The sequence below is a fragment of the Falco biarmicus genome, chromosome Z, assembly GCF_023638135.1.
Source record: "Falco biarmicus isolate bFalBia1 chromosome Z, bFalBia1.pri, whole genome shotgun sequence".
Lineage (NCBI taxonomy): Eukaryota > Metazoa > Chordata > Aves > Falconiformes > Falconidae > Falco > Falco biarmicus.
This window is the reverse complement of record NC_079311.1, coordinates 50,910,866-50,931,047: the sequence shown is the minus strand read 5'-3', so window position 1 is coordinate 50,931,047 and position 20,182 is coordinate 50,910,866. Positions and strand designations below refer to the sequence as shown.

At 39.5% G+C, this 20,182-nt stretch overlaps 1 protein-coding gene across 1 annotated transcript in view; it reads left to right on the top strand.

Annotated features, from left to right (window-relative positions):
* The first annotated feature begins 3,101 nt into the window (after nucleotides 1-3,101).
* The window catches only part of CCDC171 (coiled-coil domain containing 171), a 149,041-nt gene continuing 131,960 nt past the window's right edge, over nucleotides 3,102-20,182 (top strand). Inside the window, 6 exon segments of the mRNA XM_056324797.1 lie at nucleotides 3,102-3,199; nucleotides 6,108-6,279; nucleotides 9,452-9,590; nucleotides 11,594-11,768; nucleotides 14,549-14,730; nucleotides 19,690-19,836. Of these exon segments, the coding sequence (XP_056180772.1) occupies nucleotides 6,170-6,279; nucleotides 9,452-9,590; nucleotides 11,594-11,768; nucleotides 14,549-14,730; nucleotides 19,690-19,836 (753 nt within the window). The 5' untranslated portion in view covers nucleotides 3,102-3,199; nucleotides 6,108-6,169.

The following is a 20,182-nucleotide window of genomic DNA, read 5'->3' as shown; positions in this document are numbered from 1 at the left end:
GTAAAGCAGTTTCTAAACACATCCATCAACAAATCTCTCTGAAGAATAAGAAATAAGTTAATGATGAATTTCATCTGTGATACAGCTCTGTTTTGATTCCACCTTTCTAAAAAAACTCCATTTATCCTGAATACATGTAGGTTTTAGCCAAAATATTCCTTGAACTGTGAAGAAATGCCTAAGTGTCTATATAAGATGTGTTTTTCAGTGGGGAAGGAAAGAAGGGTGATTGTTTAGCTACATGCATGTAGCAGCAGTATTGTGTCTACTGTAATTTTTATGAATCAAGTTAAAAGATAATACATGTGTTATTTTGGGCAGATAAACTCATGGTTCAGCATCTGGTAAGCTATTATGGTGCAAAAACCACACTAGAACTTGCAGACATGGTGTTAAATGTCTATGATTCCTTCCATAGTAACCCATAATTTATAATTTTTCATTAGCCAAGGCCACTTTGCATCATGTTCAATTTTTGACTGCTCATCAGACACCAGCAGATGTATTTTTCATCTGCAAAAAAAATAACTACAGCATAATGAAATCTTCCGATTTTGTGCACTCTGGGCAAAGAACTTCTTTGATTTGGCACAAGACATTTAAAATAACTGCATGATGCAGAAGTAGCAAAACACAGCTGAAAGCCACTTTACAGGTCACAGACCACTTTCTACAGATTAGGTCACAAACTAGAAATCAAGTTTTGAGATTTACCTCTGAGAGTGTAAAAAATATAACTGAGCTTTTTGTCTCATGCAATTAAAGGTTCAGTCTGTACCTTGAAGGATAGCAGTATCAGGCTACACTTCACCACGTCTTAGAAAATTTTAGTCCAAAGTGGTATTTCTGCAGTTGTAAGCAACAGGGAACCCTTCGGAATAAAAAGTGATAGAGCATCTTATGTGCTATGGCAGTACTTGCAGTTACAAGGGAAGTCATGCTGACCTGTAAGCCACAGCAATTAGCTGTACTTTGAATTCAGTGTGAGTGTTTTTCTGAGTAAGGACCAAATGCAGCTCTGTGGTTGACAGAAGCTGATTTTAACTTCATAAATATCTTTAGCGTAATATTGCTCCTGTTAGGGAATTCCAACTAGAACAAAAACCCCAACAATTTTAAAGTGTTTTTATAAATACATAAAAATAAATGTAAGCTATGTTTTAATTTAAATTTCTAATAGTATTTCTCTGTAGATTTTTGATGTTATAAAATCTGACACATTTAGATTCAAGTCTGAATTAAAGAAAGGCTAAGACTTCATTCTGCTTGTTTCCAGTTGTTGCATCCAGATTAAAAAGTAACATCAAAGGTGGAGCGGACGTTACCAGACCAAATACAACGTAGAAAACCTGAGAACAGGTAATGCAACACAGCTCCCCATAGTGATAAGAGAACAGTACTTACATAAACAGCAATACAATACACGCAGCCTGTCAAGAGTGATGGGTGCTGCATATTCAGTGCTGAAGAAACACGGCAGCTTACACAACTCAAGAGTCGTGTAGGCTCACTGGAGTCTTATATATCCAATCTTCATGTGTCTCTACCTATGCTATTGCTTGGGGTCAGTTTTGGTTACAGTTAAATTATGTAATCCCTTCTACAGATAAGGATAATTGAGTTTCTCATAGTGTTTTTCCCCCGTGTTTCCACATGTGCCCATTCTGTGCACCATCCATCCGTATATTATTGTCTCTTAAGCGACTTGTTCACCTTCTGGACTGTGTGTTCTCAAAGAATTTGGTCATTGTTAGACTGTGTTTTCTAAAATTAACCCAGGCATTTGTGGATTACTTATTTCCTAGATAACCTGGTAATCTATGGACATCATTATACATTTTTCTTCTTCAGATACAGACCCACGTTCTTTTAAGAGACTATTTTAACTGATGCTTTTCCAAATGTGGTTTGTGATAGCTGTAATTCAACCCTGCTCATGCAAGAAGACCCAGATTTCTCTGGGCCTGTGGAAATTCTGGTCATGTACAAGAATATATAAAAAGTACCTTTCAAATTACTGGTTAGTAACATCTGAATGTGTATCTAGTTATGACAATATATTAATGTTAGTTATTGAAAATGCTAACTTAAAGTTGTTTTAATTCCCTTCAGCCTGTGACACTTTCCAGAGGAATACCATGTCCACTTTTCTAGGATATTGTAGGGTGGATTTTATTCAGCATCTCGTGCTGTTGTTGTTTTGACATCACACATGTTTACATCTGGGGCTTGAGATCTCTCAGTTCGCATGTTTTACAGGAAACTTTCCATCCATATAGCCAGGCAAAGAGAGAGGGAGCGGTAGCCTTGTTACCCATCTCCCCCATTGCTGCGAGTGTCTCATGGTCTCTCAAAATCATTACCCACTTGATTTTCTCCATAAACTGAGTGGAGAACACCACCCCATACTTGAGGACATCCAAGTCTCCACCTGGCTTTCACATTAGCTGGTTACTTTCATTTCCTGTGCATTCCCCATTATCTGTTTTAGGGATTCAGCATCCCTAAAACATGCCTAGGATTGCCCGGCTGCAGACACGCCAGCAGCCCTGGGAGGAGGGTACAGCCACCCCCGGGTCCACGCAGAGGTGTCTGGGGACGCCACCTACGCTGCCGGTAGCCGCCGGGCCTCAGCGGCGCGAGGAGCTGCCCGGCCGCACCCAGCCCGTGCCCAGCCGGGCGCCGCAGCGGGCCGAGGAGACCTGGGCGCACTCCAAGTCTCGGGGAGCCCCGGAGGGACCTCTCCACGGGACGCGGCGCAAGCCCCCAGGGAGGGAGGGCGGCACAGACGGTGGGCGCGCCGAGCCCCGCGCCCGGCCTCCTCAGCGGCACCGCGCCTCCGCTTCCCAGGGAGCCGGAACCGTCCCCCGGCAGCGGGGCGGGGGGCGGCGGGCGGGATACCGGCGGCTCGCTGGCGGTCAAGCGAGGCGACAGCCCGGGGCGCGGCACTGGGCAGCTGCCGGGTGCCCGCCGGGCGTCCCGCCGCCCTCCCGGCGCATGCGCGATGCCCCGCCCGCCAGCGCCGAGCGGCGGCGTTGCCAGGAGCGGCGGCGTTGCTAGGACCCACCGCGCGCCGCCTCGAGGTACGGGCGAAACCGGAAGTCGCCGTTGGGAAGGAAGGGCGGGACCGGGCGGGGCCGCGCCGCGTCGGTCGCCTCGGGCCCCAGCGATGGCGCGGCTCGCCGGCGGCCGCGGAGAGGTGGGCCGGGGCTGGCGGCGGTGTGTCGGCGGGACGTGCTCCTTCTGTGGCCAGCGGCGCGGGCGCCTCACGCATGGCTCCCGAGCGCCCCGGCCGCCGCAGCCGTGCGGAAGCGTTAGTCGCTGGCGGCGCGCTGCCTGGAGCGCAGCTGGGGCGGCGGGCGGGCCGCGGAGCCGCCCCGCACAGCCCCGCCAGGCCGGCGGCGCTCGGCGCTCCGGGCGCCGGTAGCGGCCGTGGGGCTTCCTGCTGGTTTCTGGTCGGCGGCGGGTTTCGGGCGGCGGCCGCGGCCGGTGCTCGCCGGAGCCCTTCCCTGGGCGCCCGCCCCCCCTCCCGCGGAGCAGGAGGCGCGGGCCTGCCGGACGCACCGCCCGGGCAACGGGCGCGGCATGTGCTGAAGCGAGTGTAAACTTTGGTGTAAGCGTAGTAAAGTTATGCTGTTGCCCTGCTTTTTGGCTTGCATAGAGTTTTTGATCTACGTTAATGAATGTCTGGCGAGTCTGTTAGCTGAAACAGTTGCCGATGAGTTTCTGTAGGTTCTAGCGCAGACACGTGAATTATGCCTGGCTTTATATGTGTGAAAGTAGTACATCTTAAGGTCATGGTTAGAGGTATTTTGGGTAGTCTCGATCATGGAACGGCTTGGGTAGCACCTTCAGAGATCATCTAGTCCAGCTCCTCGCCCCCAACCGCCCCCCCCCCCCCCCCCCCCCCCCCCGGTTAGGGTCAGCTTTCATTCGACCAGGCTGCCCAAGGCCCCGTCCAGTCTCATCCCGATGCTTCCAGGGATGGAGCATCTGTAGCTTTTCTGCTCCGCCTGCTGCGGTGACTCGACCCTGACAGTAAACAATTTCTTGCTTTGTATTCAATCTAAATCGGCAGCCGTGGTGAAGTTTGTTAAGGGTATTCAGAAGTTCGTGAGGAGATTATGACACAATTGTTTTTAGGTGACACCCATCAAATGTATTAACTCCTCAAGCAAAACATTTCTTAGACTGCTTTGTTTAATTGTGGCGCTCCTATGAGCCATTCCATGCCTCTTGAATACTTCTTTTACTAAATGAAATAGCATGGTTTGGGAGTGTATCCATTTGTGCACTAATAAACGAGCTGTTGATATTTTAAGAGAGGGATGTTGCATATCCAAAATAATTAGGATTCCCAGAAAACACTCCAGAGATTCCCCTCCCCCCCAGCCCCCCCGTGTGACTTCAGTAGTTTATGGTAGTTGTCAATCTGCAGAATGATGTGGATGTGACATTGGCCCATATTACTCCACTTGATTTTGAAGACATTTTGGAATAACTGCATGTTTGAATATAAAGCGGTATGATAACTGTGGACACCAGTTGTTATGCTTTTCTGTAATAAAAAAATATTTAGAAAGAATAGGTTTATTCTTGCTGCATGTTCTGTTGAAGTTATACTTTCAAACAGAAGTGCATTTTTTCTGTTAAAATTATGGTTTGAAGCAGAAGTGCATTTTTTCTCCTCTGTATTTCTAGTGCAGATTATTAGCAGATGGAATGGACAAAATCAGTTTATAATTAATATATTACACCAAGTACTTCTGTGTTCAGTCCAACAGAAATAAACTTGGCAAACGTGTGGCTGTAAGCTGGAGATGGTAAAGATGGAGTCCCGGGTAGTTTCTTGTTATGGACATGAGTACAGATATTGTTATAGTTGAAATTGAAATAGCCAGAGTTCGAAATAAATTTGCTAAGTGTTTATTAAGGCAGGAAAGCAAAAACAGCGCACTGGGTGGCTGGGGAGTCACAGCTCCATCCAGGCCGGCAAATTCCAACAGGTAACACAGCCCTTTTAATCTCAGCTTCAAGGCTGGTTTAAGCAAACAGTTATGCTCTCAGTCCCGTGGCAAGAAGCTGTACATTACAAACTAAACTATTTTTACAGTAAAGTCTAGACAAAGACAAAAGTTGTCATAGTAACTTGAGATTATGGTTTAACATTGGTCTTGAGGAGGTACATCTCCAACCTCATGGTTAACGGTTAACTCTTTTCTCACCAGACAAAACATTCTCAGATCTGTTACGGCAAGATCATTCCTTTTGTTAAAAGCCCATTTGATCAGCAAATTACCCTTAGTTATTATAGATGTGAACTCCACAGCAGATGGACAAGCAGACCTTCATGGCTCATTAATCTTGACTGTTGAAAACTGCTTGTTTTTCATGTTACCTTGCTTTAATTAATGGAAAGAACTTACAAATGAGTTTGCTATTCAACTTTAAATCTTGAAGGTTTTTTTAGGGCTTATGTAACAAATATGTGTATTGATTTCTTCTTGTCACAAAACTGTGAATGATACAGGAACAGTAACATTAATTTAATGAGTTTCTTTTCAAGGTGAGCTGAGTTACAGTCCAATTCAATATTCTTCCTGTATACCCCTAAATAGTGCTGATACCATTAATACGGCAGAAATAAACTCAGGTAGAAAATTCCAGGTTTATGAAACAGGAGACTTGCTATGTTAGAGGCTGCTATTAGACAGCAAACCTTGGATATTGACCTACTGAAGAAATGATAGTACATGCATTTATCTCCTCTAAAATTATTTTGAAGAGAAATGGAGTTTGTGATCATCTTAGGAGAATAGAGAATGTAGGGGAACAATCTATGCAAGCGTAACATTTTGTATTGGCACCCTTTTGAAAACTCTGGCAGTGGATATACTACAAAATACGGTTTGTTTTTTTTTTAGTCTGCAATATTGAAGCTTAGAGGACTACCACCACTTTTTGTTGATTAAAACTGATGTCAGATTCCAATTGGTGGTGATTCTTTGTTTGACATAGCAGTAACAGTTTGGTAACTGTTTTGTGAGTGTTAACAAGTGGTTCTTTTATTATGTGGCCAAATAAACTAAAGCATGTTTCTGTTACAGGTTTTGATGTTATTATAACAGGAAAAAGAGTAATCTTTGAAGCTTTTCAAGTAGAAGTATATATGGGTGAAAGTGATGTTCATTCTCCAGACTTTATAGGTTTAAAAAGCTGCATATTGGATGTTGTGAGTTTGCCCTCTCCAGTCAGCTACGTTGTCATGGAAGCTAAATGGTAAGCCCCACTTCTGTATTTTTAAGTCTAGTTATGAGGTTCATGTTTTTGTGGTTTATTTTCTAGATCCCTGAAATGATATGATACAGATTGAAGAAGAACCAGAGAGCTATGCAAGCTGTGCCATGTCAATGTAGTTGTTAGATGAAACTATTTACTTGAAGACATGTATACTGGTCATCCCATGTGCAAGAATTCACACAGGACCATAGGAGATGTGACTTAGAGATAAGAGGGTGTTCATGTCTGCAGTTAGGAACATCCACCTGGAGTTACAGAATGATTTCCTGCATTAGCTGTGGTGGGAGAGGTTAGCTTTAGGTCTTGCACATGGCTCTTATTTTTTATAACCTTATATGTGTTGATCTTTGGTGCAATTAAAGTAAGCATTAATTCATGAAGTTTACCTTAGCTGTGAGAGCTATTTGTCACATTTAAAGTCTGATTATACAAAACTGCGAATGATACAGGAACAGCAACATTCCATGAATATGAATTTTGGTTAGGAAATGAGACTGCAGACTACTCCTTCAGCTGGGGAAGTTAAGCAAAATTTCACTGCTAGCTAATAAATGAAAGAAAATTTATCTCTGTTAGAAAATTACATTTTCTGCCACATATTGAAGAAAAGCTACTGAAAACATGTTTTTCTGCAGTGTTCTATGTATACTGTAACATGCAGTGTGAATTGTGACGTGCGAAGTGAATGTGAATTTCAAGTTTTTGAGTTACATAAAGTCATTCTGCAATGTAGAACTCAAAAGTGATTTCACTTGCTTACATGCTTTCTTAAAAAACTACTAAAAATGGTTTATTAGATACGATGTAGTTGGTAAAATATGTATTTTTATTCAAAACCAATGATTGATGAACTATTAATATATGAAAATGGAAGTACAAAGCATTCTCTGAATTCCTTTCAGACTGCAAATTGTACATTCTGTGAAACTTTCCAGGGATTTTGTGTGGTTTTGTCTTTGATTTAAGCTTCCCAGAGGTTTATGCTTATAGCACTTCTACCTGTAATATGAATATGGAAGGAAAAATCCCCTACAATAGGTACTATGAAGCTTTCATGAAGTACTGCATGTGCTGAGGATGCTGTGATGATTGAAGAAAATACCACAGAAATAAGAGTTCTTAAGGCTGATCTCTATTTTATTTGGAAATGTTTAAGTAGACAAATAAAATAATGAAGTTGTTAACATAGTAATAGTCCGTCCTTTTTTTTTTTTTTTTTTTAGTAGCTGATTAAATTTGATTCTATAAAGCAGAAAACCCTATTTTTGTTCTCAGTACATTTTTAATTTTTCAGTAGTGGCGTTGTGAGTTTGGAAGCTGTGCAGAAAACATTATTTAATGAGTTCAACATTTTTTTCCCAGAAGTTATTGTTGTGCTGTTGTGTTTTAATGCCATTATGCACATTTTTCATTTCTGTAATGTCCCTAATTTACTCTTAATTGTGATGTTTTGTAACTTGTTTTGGTTTGTGTGTGGTGCCCCACCCCCCACCCCCTCCAGTTAAGCACAACAGTTAATCACATAGTTAAATGTTCCTCTGAATTGAAGTTTTGTGGTGCACTATCTCCATTGTGCTCTTTCTCCCTGCCCCTGGATAATTAATATAGGAATTGGAAGGACCAGCTTTCTTGAAGCTGATTGCTGTACAAAGCAATGTCATGTACTTTGAAGACTTAAAGGTATTTTTAAATTTACTTTACAAAAGTACTCATTCCCTTGCTTGCATTCAGTGTGCTGTCTATGCAAGAAGTATTAAATATCATCAGGATCAAAGAAGCAAAACGACCTCCCTACTGCCTGCAAACTTAACAAAATGGTTACCCTTTCGATAACCCTTCTTTCTTTGCCCTAGTCCTCTCCAGTTTTCCAGTTGGGTCCTGTTTTTCTCCCTCACTCGTGCTTTGGTAACATAGCTATCTGGCCTTTAGCTGTCTTTAGCTGAGATAGATATGTGCATCATCTCTGAATAAGATGACTTGCCTTTCTTTCATTTCTGTTTCTCCCAGCCATGGAAAAATAAAGGTCTTCCAAACCTATTATACGATGTCCACCAACAGGCTTTTATACAGTTTACAGATGCTCCGGCTGTTCAGATTCTTATTTCCTGCTTGTTTTACCACTGTCTCTTCTTACAGCAGTAGCTAAGACTTGTGTAAAATAATGATATGTGATTTTACTTACCTTGTTGCTGATCATTTGCCCTTTGAGTAATGTTAGTTCCGCTGGGTATGGTTCTCATGGTAAACACTGAAAGCTGAATAATGTGCCTGTGGTTTTCTTGCAATACATGCAGGTTTTAATGATCCTTATCTCCTACATTTATTAAATGTATAAAATGTGTTAAGTACATGGCACCCTGTAGAACAGTTACTGATGGCATGCAATTATTCTGATCTCGTAGATGAAGTCCATCTTGGTTTTAGTTGGAAATAGACTTAGTATTTATTAAATGATAAAATATTCATAGATTGCAGCTAAACCCCTGAAATTTCATCCTTTGTTATTAGTAATGTCTTTACGGACAACACAATATAAATTGCTGTTACCCTTGTTGATGACATTTGTGCCTTTTTTTTTTTTTTTTTTTTGGTTGCTAGTCAACTTACGTGAGAACTTATATCCTCAGGTAGAGTTCTCAGTCATGGAAAATGTTAATGGTGCCTGTGCACAAACCTAGGGGTAAAATGGTGATTTTTTTATTTAGAAAAACCAAATAATTAAATTCCTGTAGACTGTCATTTCTGTAATTAATACGTAAGACTTAATGTAGACAAAGGTGAGCTATTTCAGTGCTTCGAGTTCTGTATGAACTGAAGGCAACTTTGTGGTTAGTTTAATCAAGTTTTTGTACAGTGTATTTCATATTTAGTGCTCCTGACAACTTGTGCTTTTGCATGGAGCAACTAATTATGGTAGCCAGTCTTATATATATAAAATAATGTGAAAAATGACATATATAATAATGTAAAAAAATATTTTTAACTCTTTTTCAAAGAGCAATATTGTGACAAAATTATGACAGCTGCGTGGCATAATTTTACCTAAGCAAATGTTTAGAAACTTTGGGCTCACAGTCTGATCACTGAAATAAGGGAGCATTAAAACTTAGAAGGAATACTTACATTTTTTGAAAACGTTCTAATTTTGCAGCTTGCATAATGCCGGGTGTGAGTCAGAGTTACTACAAAATAGCAATGAATCAGAACTGGACACTGCTGAAGATCTGAGAAGGAAACTCTGTCAAGCTAAAAAAGAAAAATTAGACTTATCCATTAAACACAACCAAGAAGTAAGGACTTTTTTCTTTGCTTTATTTTACTCTTGGAATACATGTTAATCATGTTTCATTGAAGTAATACTCTCGCATGGTGTATAAAAAGCACAGTCATTAGCTGTACAGAGCCCCCATGCCTGTTCATAGGAACTGTTAGCACCTCTGCTGTTATTGTTGGTAGTTACAGTTGCCCCAATCAGAGTGCAAATTTTCTGCAGGGAAAGGAGTCACTGCTGCTACCAGTAGTTTGTTAGATAAAATTGCCTGGTGACACAAATAAATAAAAGGCACAGCTTGAATCTAGCCTCATAAAAAGATGTTATTTAGGTCTTACTTTTTTTGTTGTTTGTAGAGTATTAGAGTGTCATTTTAATTCTATGGAAATCTTCTGCAACTCAAACCTAGCACAGTGTTTTTGTGCATGTGTGTGTCTGTGTACACCAGATCCAGCTGGTATATCCTTTGGAAGTCTTGCAGTGTCTCACCTTGCGCAAATTTTCAGTTTTCAGTATCTACAACAATGTGTAATGTATAAATGGAGTGATGTGTTTGTCAATAACTTCATACTTGTTAATGAGAAGTTCATTCATAGGGAAATAATTTACCTGCATTACAAAGGTTTTCCCTCGTGCTGTTGTGGCTAACTAGTATTGAAATGAAGTAGTAGGAAGAAAATAATTAATCTTTTATTTAGCTTGAATATCAGCTTTTGTAATAGTATATGTAAGGAAAGGTGGGCACTGAGTACAGCAGTAGTTGTAATCAGCTTCAGATTCTTCCCACACTTGCTAATGCCAATCCGGCAGCTGATATCCTGGTTTAAACTGTTGGTGCAGAAGTATTATTACTAGTGCAGATAATGATTCTGCTCTTAGCAGTTTGCTAGGAGCAGTTGGTGTGGGTGCTTATTCATCTTTTCTGGGTGAAATCCAGCCAATAAACCAAGTTTGCTGTTCCATATCCATTTTGTATTGGGGTGTGTACAAAATTACGAGATTCCTGCTTCTTCCACAATTACTTGCTCTTGGGCTCTAGTTAATTCATTTTTTACCCATTGCCCCATCAGTTGTGGGGCGGTTCTATAAATAGATCCCTGGAATTACCTGGATTTAAAAAGAAACCCAAACCACCTCTTACATTGAGAATTTGAAAGGTGGGGGTGCACAAGGATCTTCTGCACCATTTTTCTGTTGTGATGTGCACCCCAAAGTTAGGTTGCATTTTAAATAGATAAACTACTTTGAGAGACTTTTTTTTATTTCCCTATCCATATACTGTGTAGTTACAGATAATGGAAGTGCTTAAGTTACCTACATGTGATACTATTGAACTAAAAGGGCTACTTTGTAGATATTCTGGAGAAATACTTAATTTAATGTCCACTTTGTTGTGTTGAAATAACTTGAACTTGATTTTCTAGACTCAGTTTTTGGCAGCAATGACTAGACTATGTTTCTTAATCTGGAAAAGATAACTTTTTGAAGCATTTTCCATTCTTAGTTTGTTGTGTGCTAAATTTAGTAGCATTCTGTTTTGACTACTGAACATTATTGTACTGAATTTTATGTTTATAAATATATTTGTGAGTTATTAGACATCTTGGTCTAGCGTTCCAACATGACTGTTTTTTTAAGTGTTAAATTTAAAGAAAGTTACCAGAATGCTTGTGGAATATGTTTCTGTTGATGCAGTTTTTCATTTGAGGTGCAGAAAGATGGCTTTATTATGACTTCTGTTTTCTTACGATAGTGTATTTTTGGAAAAATGGAGGAGTATGTTTAAGGTACAGAAAATTAATCTAGGAGTAGGAAGAGTTTGCAGAAAACAACAGTGAAAGTACTTAAAACCTGCATAATTGTGCATTTACAAGACTATATTTCAAATTCAAGTGGAATAAGAAGGCAGCTATAAATGCAATTCAAAATATCTTTTAAAATACTCTGTGGGTGTATTTCTGTAACATTGCATTTTTTCAAAGGAGCACATTGGCCGTTTTCTGAAACAAATTTGTTTTCTAGCTATCCAACTATGAAAGCCAGATAGTCAAATTACGGTTGGAAATTGAGAAAGGAGAGGCTGTTCGACAAAGTCTGGAGTATGAACTGGCAATTGCCAGAAAAGATGCTCGTCTGAAAACATATGCTGCAGAAGAGGAATTGAGTGATGCAAAAACCAGACTTGTGGAACTGCAAGGTAAGTTTCAAAAAAGCAAACATGGAATGAAGGCTAAGTCAGTTCCAAGTCAGAAAGACAAGTGAGAAGCAGTGACTTAATTAAATTTTCTACTTACTGCTGTTTTTCTAGGATCTCTTTCTGTTACCTGTCTGCTTTTGTAAACTTGCAAGAGTTTTGTAAACTCTTGCAGTCTCATGTGTGAATTAAAACTAACTGGCTAAACTTGTCAACCCTTTTTCCTCTTGCCCCATACCTTCTGTTGTTCCCTCTTTCACTGCTGTCCTTGTGCGGAATCGTAATCCTGTTTATCACGATATCCAGCAGTTCTTCCTTTTCCATTTCAGGGAAAAAGAAAGTCTATTCCTATTCATTTGTTTGCACTATTTCCATAACTTTTTTCAAGAAGTTCTCATCATACTTCTTCTTTCTTTCACCTTTTCAAAGGTCTCAAGCTTTTCAATTTTTGTGTCTAGTTTCTTTTCTTACCATCCTTATTTCTCTTTTTATAGGTAATGGAACATGTTTGTTGTGACAGTAATACGTGGAAGTGAGGGTTTTTACCTAGACATTTTTTTCCCCTACTGGTTTTCTATTCAGTCCTTGGTCCTCCTTAACAAAGATTTCTCATTCTTACAAGTAAGGTGCATTTTTAATTACTTAAGTAGGTATAATACCTTTTTGTTCTAGTACAGGAGATGAATTTCTGAGTTTGCTGAACCTTTGATGTTCCATGAAAAGTTCAGAGCACTCTTCCTGGATATTTTATCCTTCCAAGAATAGAAAGAGATGTGGAAACTTGCAAGTACTTAAAATACCAGGTGTTTTTAAGATGGTTGGAAAGCTGAACTTCTCACTCCTTTGGAGAACATACACACAGGAAAAATAGCTTATGGATTGCAGGCTGGAAGAAGGCATTTATGTTCCATTTGGAAATTCCCCTGTGATTGCAAGCGGAAGACTTTAGCTGCTTGTTTCTCACTTAAAGGAAAGCTGTGCTTCTTTCTGTGCATGCTCACTTTACTGCTGGTTTGCTTGCCAATTTAGTAGTGTGTGTGTGTGTGTGTGTTTTTTAATTTAGAAAACTCATTGGCTACTGTATTGGGCATTGCTGGCAGGTGTGGGTGGTGGATGTGGGTCTGCAGGGCCACCCGTGCAGGAGGAAAGCATTCTGGGTCTGCCCAAAGCTGGTCCTGGCCAGTTCCACAACAGGCAAACCCACCCACCACCTTGCTCCAAACTGCTGACCGGGGAATGCATGGCACCTCTGCCACAATGTGATTCAGAAAGGGTGGTAAATGCTGAGAGGAAGAGAGAAAGAGAAAAAAAGAAACAGCGGGAGAAACGGGAACAGAGCAGCAGTCTGAGCAGGGGCTGGGGCCAAAGTAGTAGCTGCCCATGCAGGCACCAAGAGGCAGGACTCGAAAGGGACTTCTGCTGATGGAGGAAACCACAGTGCAGCAATCCCAGTCCACTGTGCTGCCTGTTACCTCTCTGAAGGGACTGGGCGTTATAACTTAATGTGTGGTGAGGAGGCTGGAGAGCAAAAAGTGGGTAGGAGAGGTTTTGCAGAGGCAAGGAGTATTTTCTTGTGTGTTTGTGAATTTCTTTGAATACCAGAATCTGTAATTAGAAGTCTTTTAACAGACAGTAAACTACATTGGTTGAAATTCCTCAAACTGTTGTTTTTTCTGTGAGAGTTGTCAAGAAGTCAAATCATCATGGTGTTGCTCCTCAATTCTTTTGCAGTTTATAACTTACTGCATGTTTGCCCTGGTCACTCAGAGCTTTCCTCACCTCATTTGGTGCTTTGATGTGACCCCGACCTAAGCTGCTTGGACAGAATGCCTCATTTGTGGCTTGTCCTCATCAGTATTTCCTCCAAATTGTTTTTCTGCTGTTCTCAGTGAGGCTTGACTTTCTGCTGTCATACAGTCCTTTCTCATCATTGTGTTCATTGATTGTCCTAATATGCCTCTTCTGTTTGTTTCATCCTTCTTTGACTGGGAAGACATTTCAGAAAACTGGAGTGAATTTGAAATATAAATCTGTTAGAAAGTGGTGATCCCTTAAATGCGAGTTAGAGTTATAGTTGGTAAAATGAAAAGCTGACACAAAGTACTTTCATCTGAAAGCCAGTTTCTAAAACAAAGCAAAGTTCCTAGTCATAGTGCTTAAATAGCCGTAGATGATGAAGGCTTCTGTGGCATTTAAGCATTTGTGGATGAGTTCCTCTACAATGTTCTTCTATCTCAGGGCATTTGTTGGGCTCAAGATTTAAATCTGGTGAGCAGCAATAAATTTCCTTGGAACAGCTAAGCCTTTGCTTGCTAGCCCAAGCTGTCTGAGGTTTTGCTGTACTCCCTTTCATGGGGCACATGCCTGTCTTTAGTTTTGAGCTCAGTTGAAGTGATAGTAACTGATGCAGACTAATATCTATATGAAATAGACATTTGGAAATAAGCTGACCAAATACAGAAACCTGAAATTAAATCCTCCATGCTATAGAGACCTTACTTGAAAGAGTTATCTCAAGTTTTTATTCTTTTCCAACGGAAGAAGAGTTTTAACGTGCAAAAATCTCTAAAGTATTCAGATCTCCTTCTGTGAAAGATGTTATAAGAACACAAGATTTGATTGTTTCTTTGTAGTGAAGGTTGTGCGCTCTGGAAGTGTTGATGTTCAAGTGTTCCACAGGATATCACAATACACAGAAGAACTGATGATAGTTATACATTTTTTTTTCTGAATATGCTTTGCAGTGCTACTTGTCTGTCTTTCTCTTTTTCTGTAAACAATAGCATTGAATGAAAAACTTCAGCAGAAAGTGGCAGAAACTGAGAAAACATTTCACATTGCTCAGCAGAAGTGGAAAGAACAACAGCAAAGACTTGCAAGAGAGAAGGATGATATCCACAGAACTTGCAAGAATGAATATAAATTGCTTGTTAAGGAAAGAACCAAGCTAGAAGGTGTTTTGCAGGTATGATGTGATAATAATTGGAAAGTTTCCTGAGATGATGGCTGGAACATTTTTGGTACAGAGTGTGTGGTGGCTTGGAGTTTTTCTGATTTAGGGAAAATATCCCCCAAGTAGCTAAATACTGCAGAATATTTCTGAAGAATATAGCTTTATAAAGTCAAACTTACTGTGTCAGAGTCTTTCTTGCTTTGGTGGAATGTGTTGTGGCTGATTTTCATGGTAAACACCTAAACTCGAGCTACCAGTGCACGCACAGTGGTAGTGAGGCCCATTTGCTCTTGTGCAGATCTAAGTCAGTAAAATCAAGGACACCCAACACCTAGCTTCCAACTCTGTTTCCCTCTTACCACCTCAGTCTGACATCTAATAGCCTGTTAACATGAAAATAATTTCTATAATATGGAGACTACGTCCTGTCAGGAAACCCATATAGTTATGATGGGATTTCTGGCTGTGTATTGTACATTATTTGTTCCATGCCACATATGAAAAATGCCTGTTACTGGAAATTCTGCCATTTGGTTAGAAAAAAAATCATCTAATACTAAGAGATGGTCTTATAATCTGTTTTAGACTGTTTTATTCTTCAGATAATGAATTTCAGTGTATTTCATGAAAAAATTAATTATCAAAGTTGAGTTGCATTGGTATGCATAAATCCCTTAGGTGTTAAATGCGTAAAACATAATAGAAATGCAGACTTTTTTTACACTTTTTAAATACAGTCAAACTATTAAAAACTGAATTATATTTCAAAGAAGTCTTGTAGTAGTGTTGTGTGGTAATGCTGAGTTTTTTCAGTACAAAAAGTACCCAACTTTTACCTGCTCTCCAGGGACGCAAACAATTATATCAACTTTCATCTTTTTAATTGACAATTTAATTATCTTAAATCTTAGCAATGTATAATACCATATGAGGAAAACTGAGCATGTATTCAGCTATAGTTATCCTTTATATTTTTCAAGAAGTGTAATATAGAGGCTCTGTTAAGCCTGGTAGCCATTTATGCATATGCATGACATATGCAGAGAACAGATTGGTACTAAGAGAATCACTGTATTTAGTGAAACTCTTTCTTTTCCTACATTCATATTTTTTTCTTTTCTAGCTACTTTTAAGATGTGGCAGACTTATCTCAGTTGGTCTGGGCACTAGTCAAGCAGCAGAAAATCAGCCCTGCTTTGTTCCCACGCTGTCAGCTTCTAGTCTGGGACTTCACCAAACGGTCTTCCCAAATGACACAAAACAGTCCTTACCTGGCAGCTTGATAGCACAGTTCTGACAGCAAACCTGCCTGTTGCTCTACATTTAGTGCTGTTGGTCAGATTCTGTATGCCACCTGTAGGTCTTAAAAAACTAAGGCAGAGAGAATCCCTTAATTAGGTGTCTTCTCAAAGTATGTGTGCTGACCCTTCAGCTGTTTGTTTGAAGGCAGGATCTGGAAAGAGAGGTAGAATAACAAGACCTGAAGTAGAAATCAGGTACCATATGGATATGTGGTGTTTCTGTGCATGGGCTGCAAAAGGAGTTGCACTCTGTTGCTGGTTTAATGATCAGAAGCCGTGATGGTGGAGAAAGATCACACTGAACTGGATTTTCTCTGAATGAAGGACAGAGAGTAATTTTGTGGATATGTAGAGCAGTGCTTTAAAGAACAGTTAAGAGAACCATAAAGGAATAGTTTAAAAAAAAAAAAAAAGAGAAGAGAAAGCCGAGGAAGGAGAAGGCTTTGGAGATAAGCGAGTTGATTGACAGGTGACACCCTAAAGGTCCTTCTCAAACCAACAGAAACATGATTCAGTTTCCATTCAAAGTTGATGCTTGAAAAAGTAGGGTTAGGTATAGGCTATGAGGAATCCTATTTTTAGGTACAGTTTTCTTTTTTTGAGTTACCAGGTAAAGCAAGCTAAGGGTGGAGCTTTGGCTCTGAGTTCTGGCTAATAGTAGGCTAAGTTACGTCGAGGAGGCTTTGGAATGGAGCTGTCTTAGGTTCTGTACAGTGTTTGGTAGAAGCTACGTTCGGTGAGTTTAATACTGTATAAAAAGAGCAATGTTGGAGAGATACACTCTCTGAAGTGATGTTGGCCTCGGAACCAAGGGAGCAGTGGATTGCTTGGGACATTATGGAACACTATGGGACATCTGGCAATGGATGTATATCCAGAAGTAAAGGTCATCTGCAGAGGCAGGTGTTTGGTTGGTAAATGTAGTAAAGCTAGAAAACTGATCACTTCTAAGGTAAATGTGATTCACTGCTAGGTGTGCGCTCCTCATCTGGTTTCAATAGTAAAAACTTTATATTTTCCCAGTTTGCTTTTGTAGGTGTTCCCCTGCCCATAGCCATAGTTACAGGTTTTAGGGATAGTTATAAAATTCTAGCAAATGAAAAATATAACATACATGTTAAATATGGACTTTTCCAGCAAATAAAAACCTCCCATAAAAAATGTTAAATATGGACTTGTCTGCCTTAGTTGTTGCTTGAAAGTTTAATTGATTTAAGCTTGGCAGATAAATATGAGAAAGATCTGGGTTTATAAATTATGGCTTTAGATATGTTCCAGTCTTGTGTTGTGTATTTACAGGCCTGTTTTAAATAGTTTTATAGGTATTCTGAGTTACAAAATAAAAGCTAGATAAGGTGAATTGAATTTTTGTCTTAATAAGTACATAGAAACAAGATTTTAAGCATGTGTGCAAATCCTGCTTGAAACAGTTGCACTTCACGAACTGTAATTCTGAAACTGGGTATGAAAATGCTGAGGTATGCGTGGAAATGAAGTCAGCTTAACCTATTGAAACGGGTCTGTAAGATATGGAGGAAAAGTAATCTCGGCTTTCTAACAGGTTTGTAGAGTGCTTTCTGTGGGGTGTGCTTAGCAGACATACCATCAGCTTCATAATAAAAGACGTTGGAGTTCCATAGTAGGTGCAATAGCATCACCTTGTGGTTAGTCAGAATATAATATTCACAGAAGCACTCAATTTTTCCTTAGATCAGTTGAGAAATCATCTTGCTTACATAAGTGTTTTTTTAAAAAATCAGACATGTTTTTCATAATCATATATATGTAGTAAGTGTGTATATGACATGCAGGTATACATGTACATATATATAATTTTTTTTACGTGTCTGAAAAGTTCAGACACTTCTTTAAGATTCTGAAATTCCACAGCCATGTTGACTTGCATAACAAGTTTGATGCATTCATGTCAATTTTAGCCTGATTAACTACATTTCCATTATAAAATGCTTTTAAGTATTTTCCAGCAAGCTATGCGTTACTTATTTAATGTATGCTTTTCCCAGCTCACTTCTGTTAATATCTGGAGGATACAGGTGAAAAGATAAAATCTCTGTATCTTTATAGTGTGGAGAGAGTCAGAGTAGTTTCAGATTTCTATAAAAATGGTTAAACATTTTTTTTTTTAGCATGCTGATTGTAAAAAGCCTCCACATTGGCTTGATGTTACAGGCAAAGTTAGAGGATTAGCTTAAATTTAGTCCATATCCAGGTATTCTATTTTTGCAATACTTTAATTTACGGAGGCCCCCATTTTTTTTCTGTGCGTGAGTTTCACATGCATACTTCTTGTCTTTTCAGAGGATGCCAAAAAATAGTGCCTGCACATGAAAGAAGAGAGAAAATAAACAATTTTTTTGTTAGTAATCGGTAACACTTGGCACTGTAAAAAGGCATGATTCCCTGTCATGGTTCCCTTGTTGTCATGTTTGAGTTGCCAAAGTGTTCTGTCTTCAGTCTGGAAAACAAGTAGTGGAAGTTCCTCCAAACTTTGAAAAAGACTCGTACTTCTTTAATCTTCATGTATTAACAGGGTTCTGTCAGACTTCAATCTTCCAAGCAATCATTCTGTATGAATAATTAGTTTCCTCCTTCTCCTCCCCTGTTCTGCAGATGCCTTATGATTAGTAATTTCTAGGATCAAGATTATGTGATGTAAGAGGAATAGAAGAATTTCCAGACCAACTGGTTTATTTTCACAAAATTTCTTCTTTTGCTATGGTGTTGAGTAGAAGTAAATGAATAAGAGAACTTACGTGTTTTGCACAGAAAGTAATTTTAACAAATTGGGTCTCCAAAGGTACCCCAACTAAATCACTGGATTTGTGTCTTGTTTCTGATGCTAGTTATGGAAAAGCTTATTCCTGTCCACTAGACCAAAGCTATTCCTTTTGAGACTTCTCAGATCTCCAGCTTAAGCATGCACTAGGCTACTGGGGGGTCATTATTTGGCTACTTTCCTCTGAGTCTGGTGTGTTGTGAATGTGGATTTTGTAGCAGTGACTCCACAAAGCTGCAGAGTCCCGTAGTGTTAGTAATTATCCTAGCCTGTAGCTTGGTTCAGCTTCTGAATGCAGAAATAGTGGGAAACAACTTGGTTATTCTACTGAGAACTTCGTAGTTCATGTAGATGGTTTTTTGAAGTAATTCAGCTTATAGACAGAAGAAAGTCTTTTTCAGAGTAGCAGAAGTGAAGATTATTTAATCTATGGGAGTAACTACTTCTAAAAATTTCTGATCTGATTTCAAGTTCTGACAGTTAAGACCAGAACAAAATAGAACTTCTGTCCCTGTGTATCATTAAATCATACTTAACTGTTTTCCTCTTCCATCATTGCCATTCTGCTGAAGGAGAGAAGAGATTGGAAGAGCAGTCTTGTACTCTTTAGAGAGTAAGTTTTCCTGTGAGTAGTTGGCTCTGATTTTAGTATCACAGGTCATGCTTATAGTGATTTTTGAATGAACACATTTTACCTGCTGGTGAATGAAGAGCATGTCTGCTGTTGGGTAAATGGTTCTCTTGACATGCTGATGTGTTAGATTTTAATAACCCAATCTAATGCAGTTTCCATTCACAAAGTATTTATTTTTTGAACTGTTTACTGTAATACTTTATCTTAGTAAAAGTATCTCTATGCTTTGTTTTTTCTAGGAGCAGAATAATACACTGCAAAATTTGCGTGAGAAAATGAAAGAGGTGGAGGTGGAACACAATGTCTGTACTGAGTTGCTGAGATGCCAGGCCAATGAGCTTGAATACAGTGTTGAACGAGAGGAGCGACTTAAAAAAGAGCTTAAAGTAAGGCTTTTTGACTGTTGCTGTTAGTCTCAACAAGCACTGACACTAAGCAATTTCATTTTTGAGGGGTGGAATCACCCAGTTATGCTATGAATTCTGAGTACTCGATTAACAAAATGTTGAACTTATGTTTTGTGGAAAAGCCTGAACAGGCAAGTGCCACTTACACTGTGTACCTGACTCGAGACTGGTGTTTGAGTAGCAGATAGGAAAAGGTTTATGTAAGCGTGCAAACAAGGCTAACTTTAGGAAATTGCATCTTTTCCCTAACCTCTCCATTTGTCTATCTTTCTATCTGTTTGCATTAAGAACAGATTTTGAGAACTAGTGAACTTGTGATGGAGAA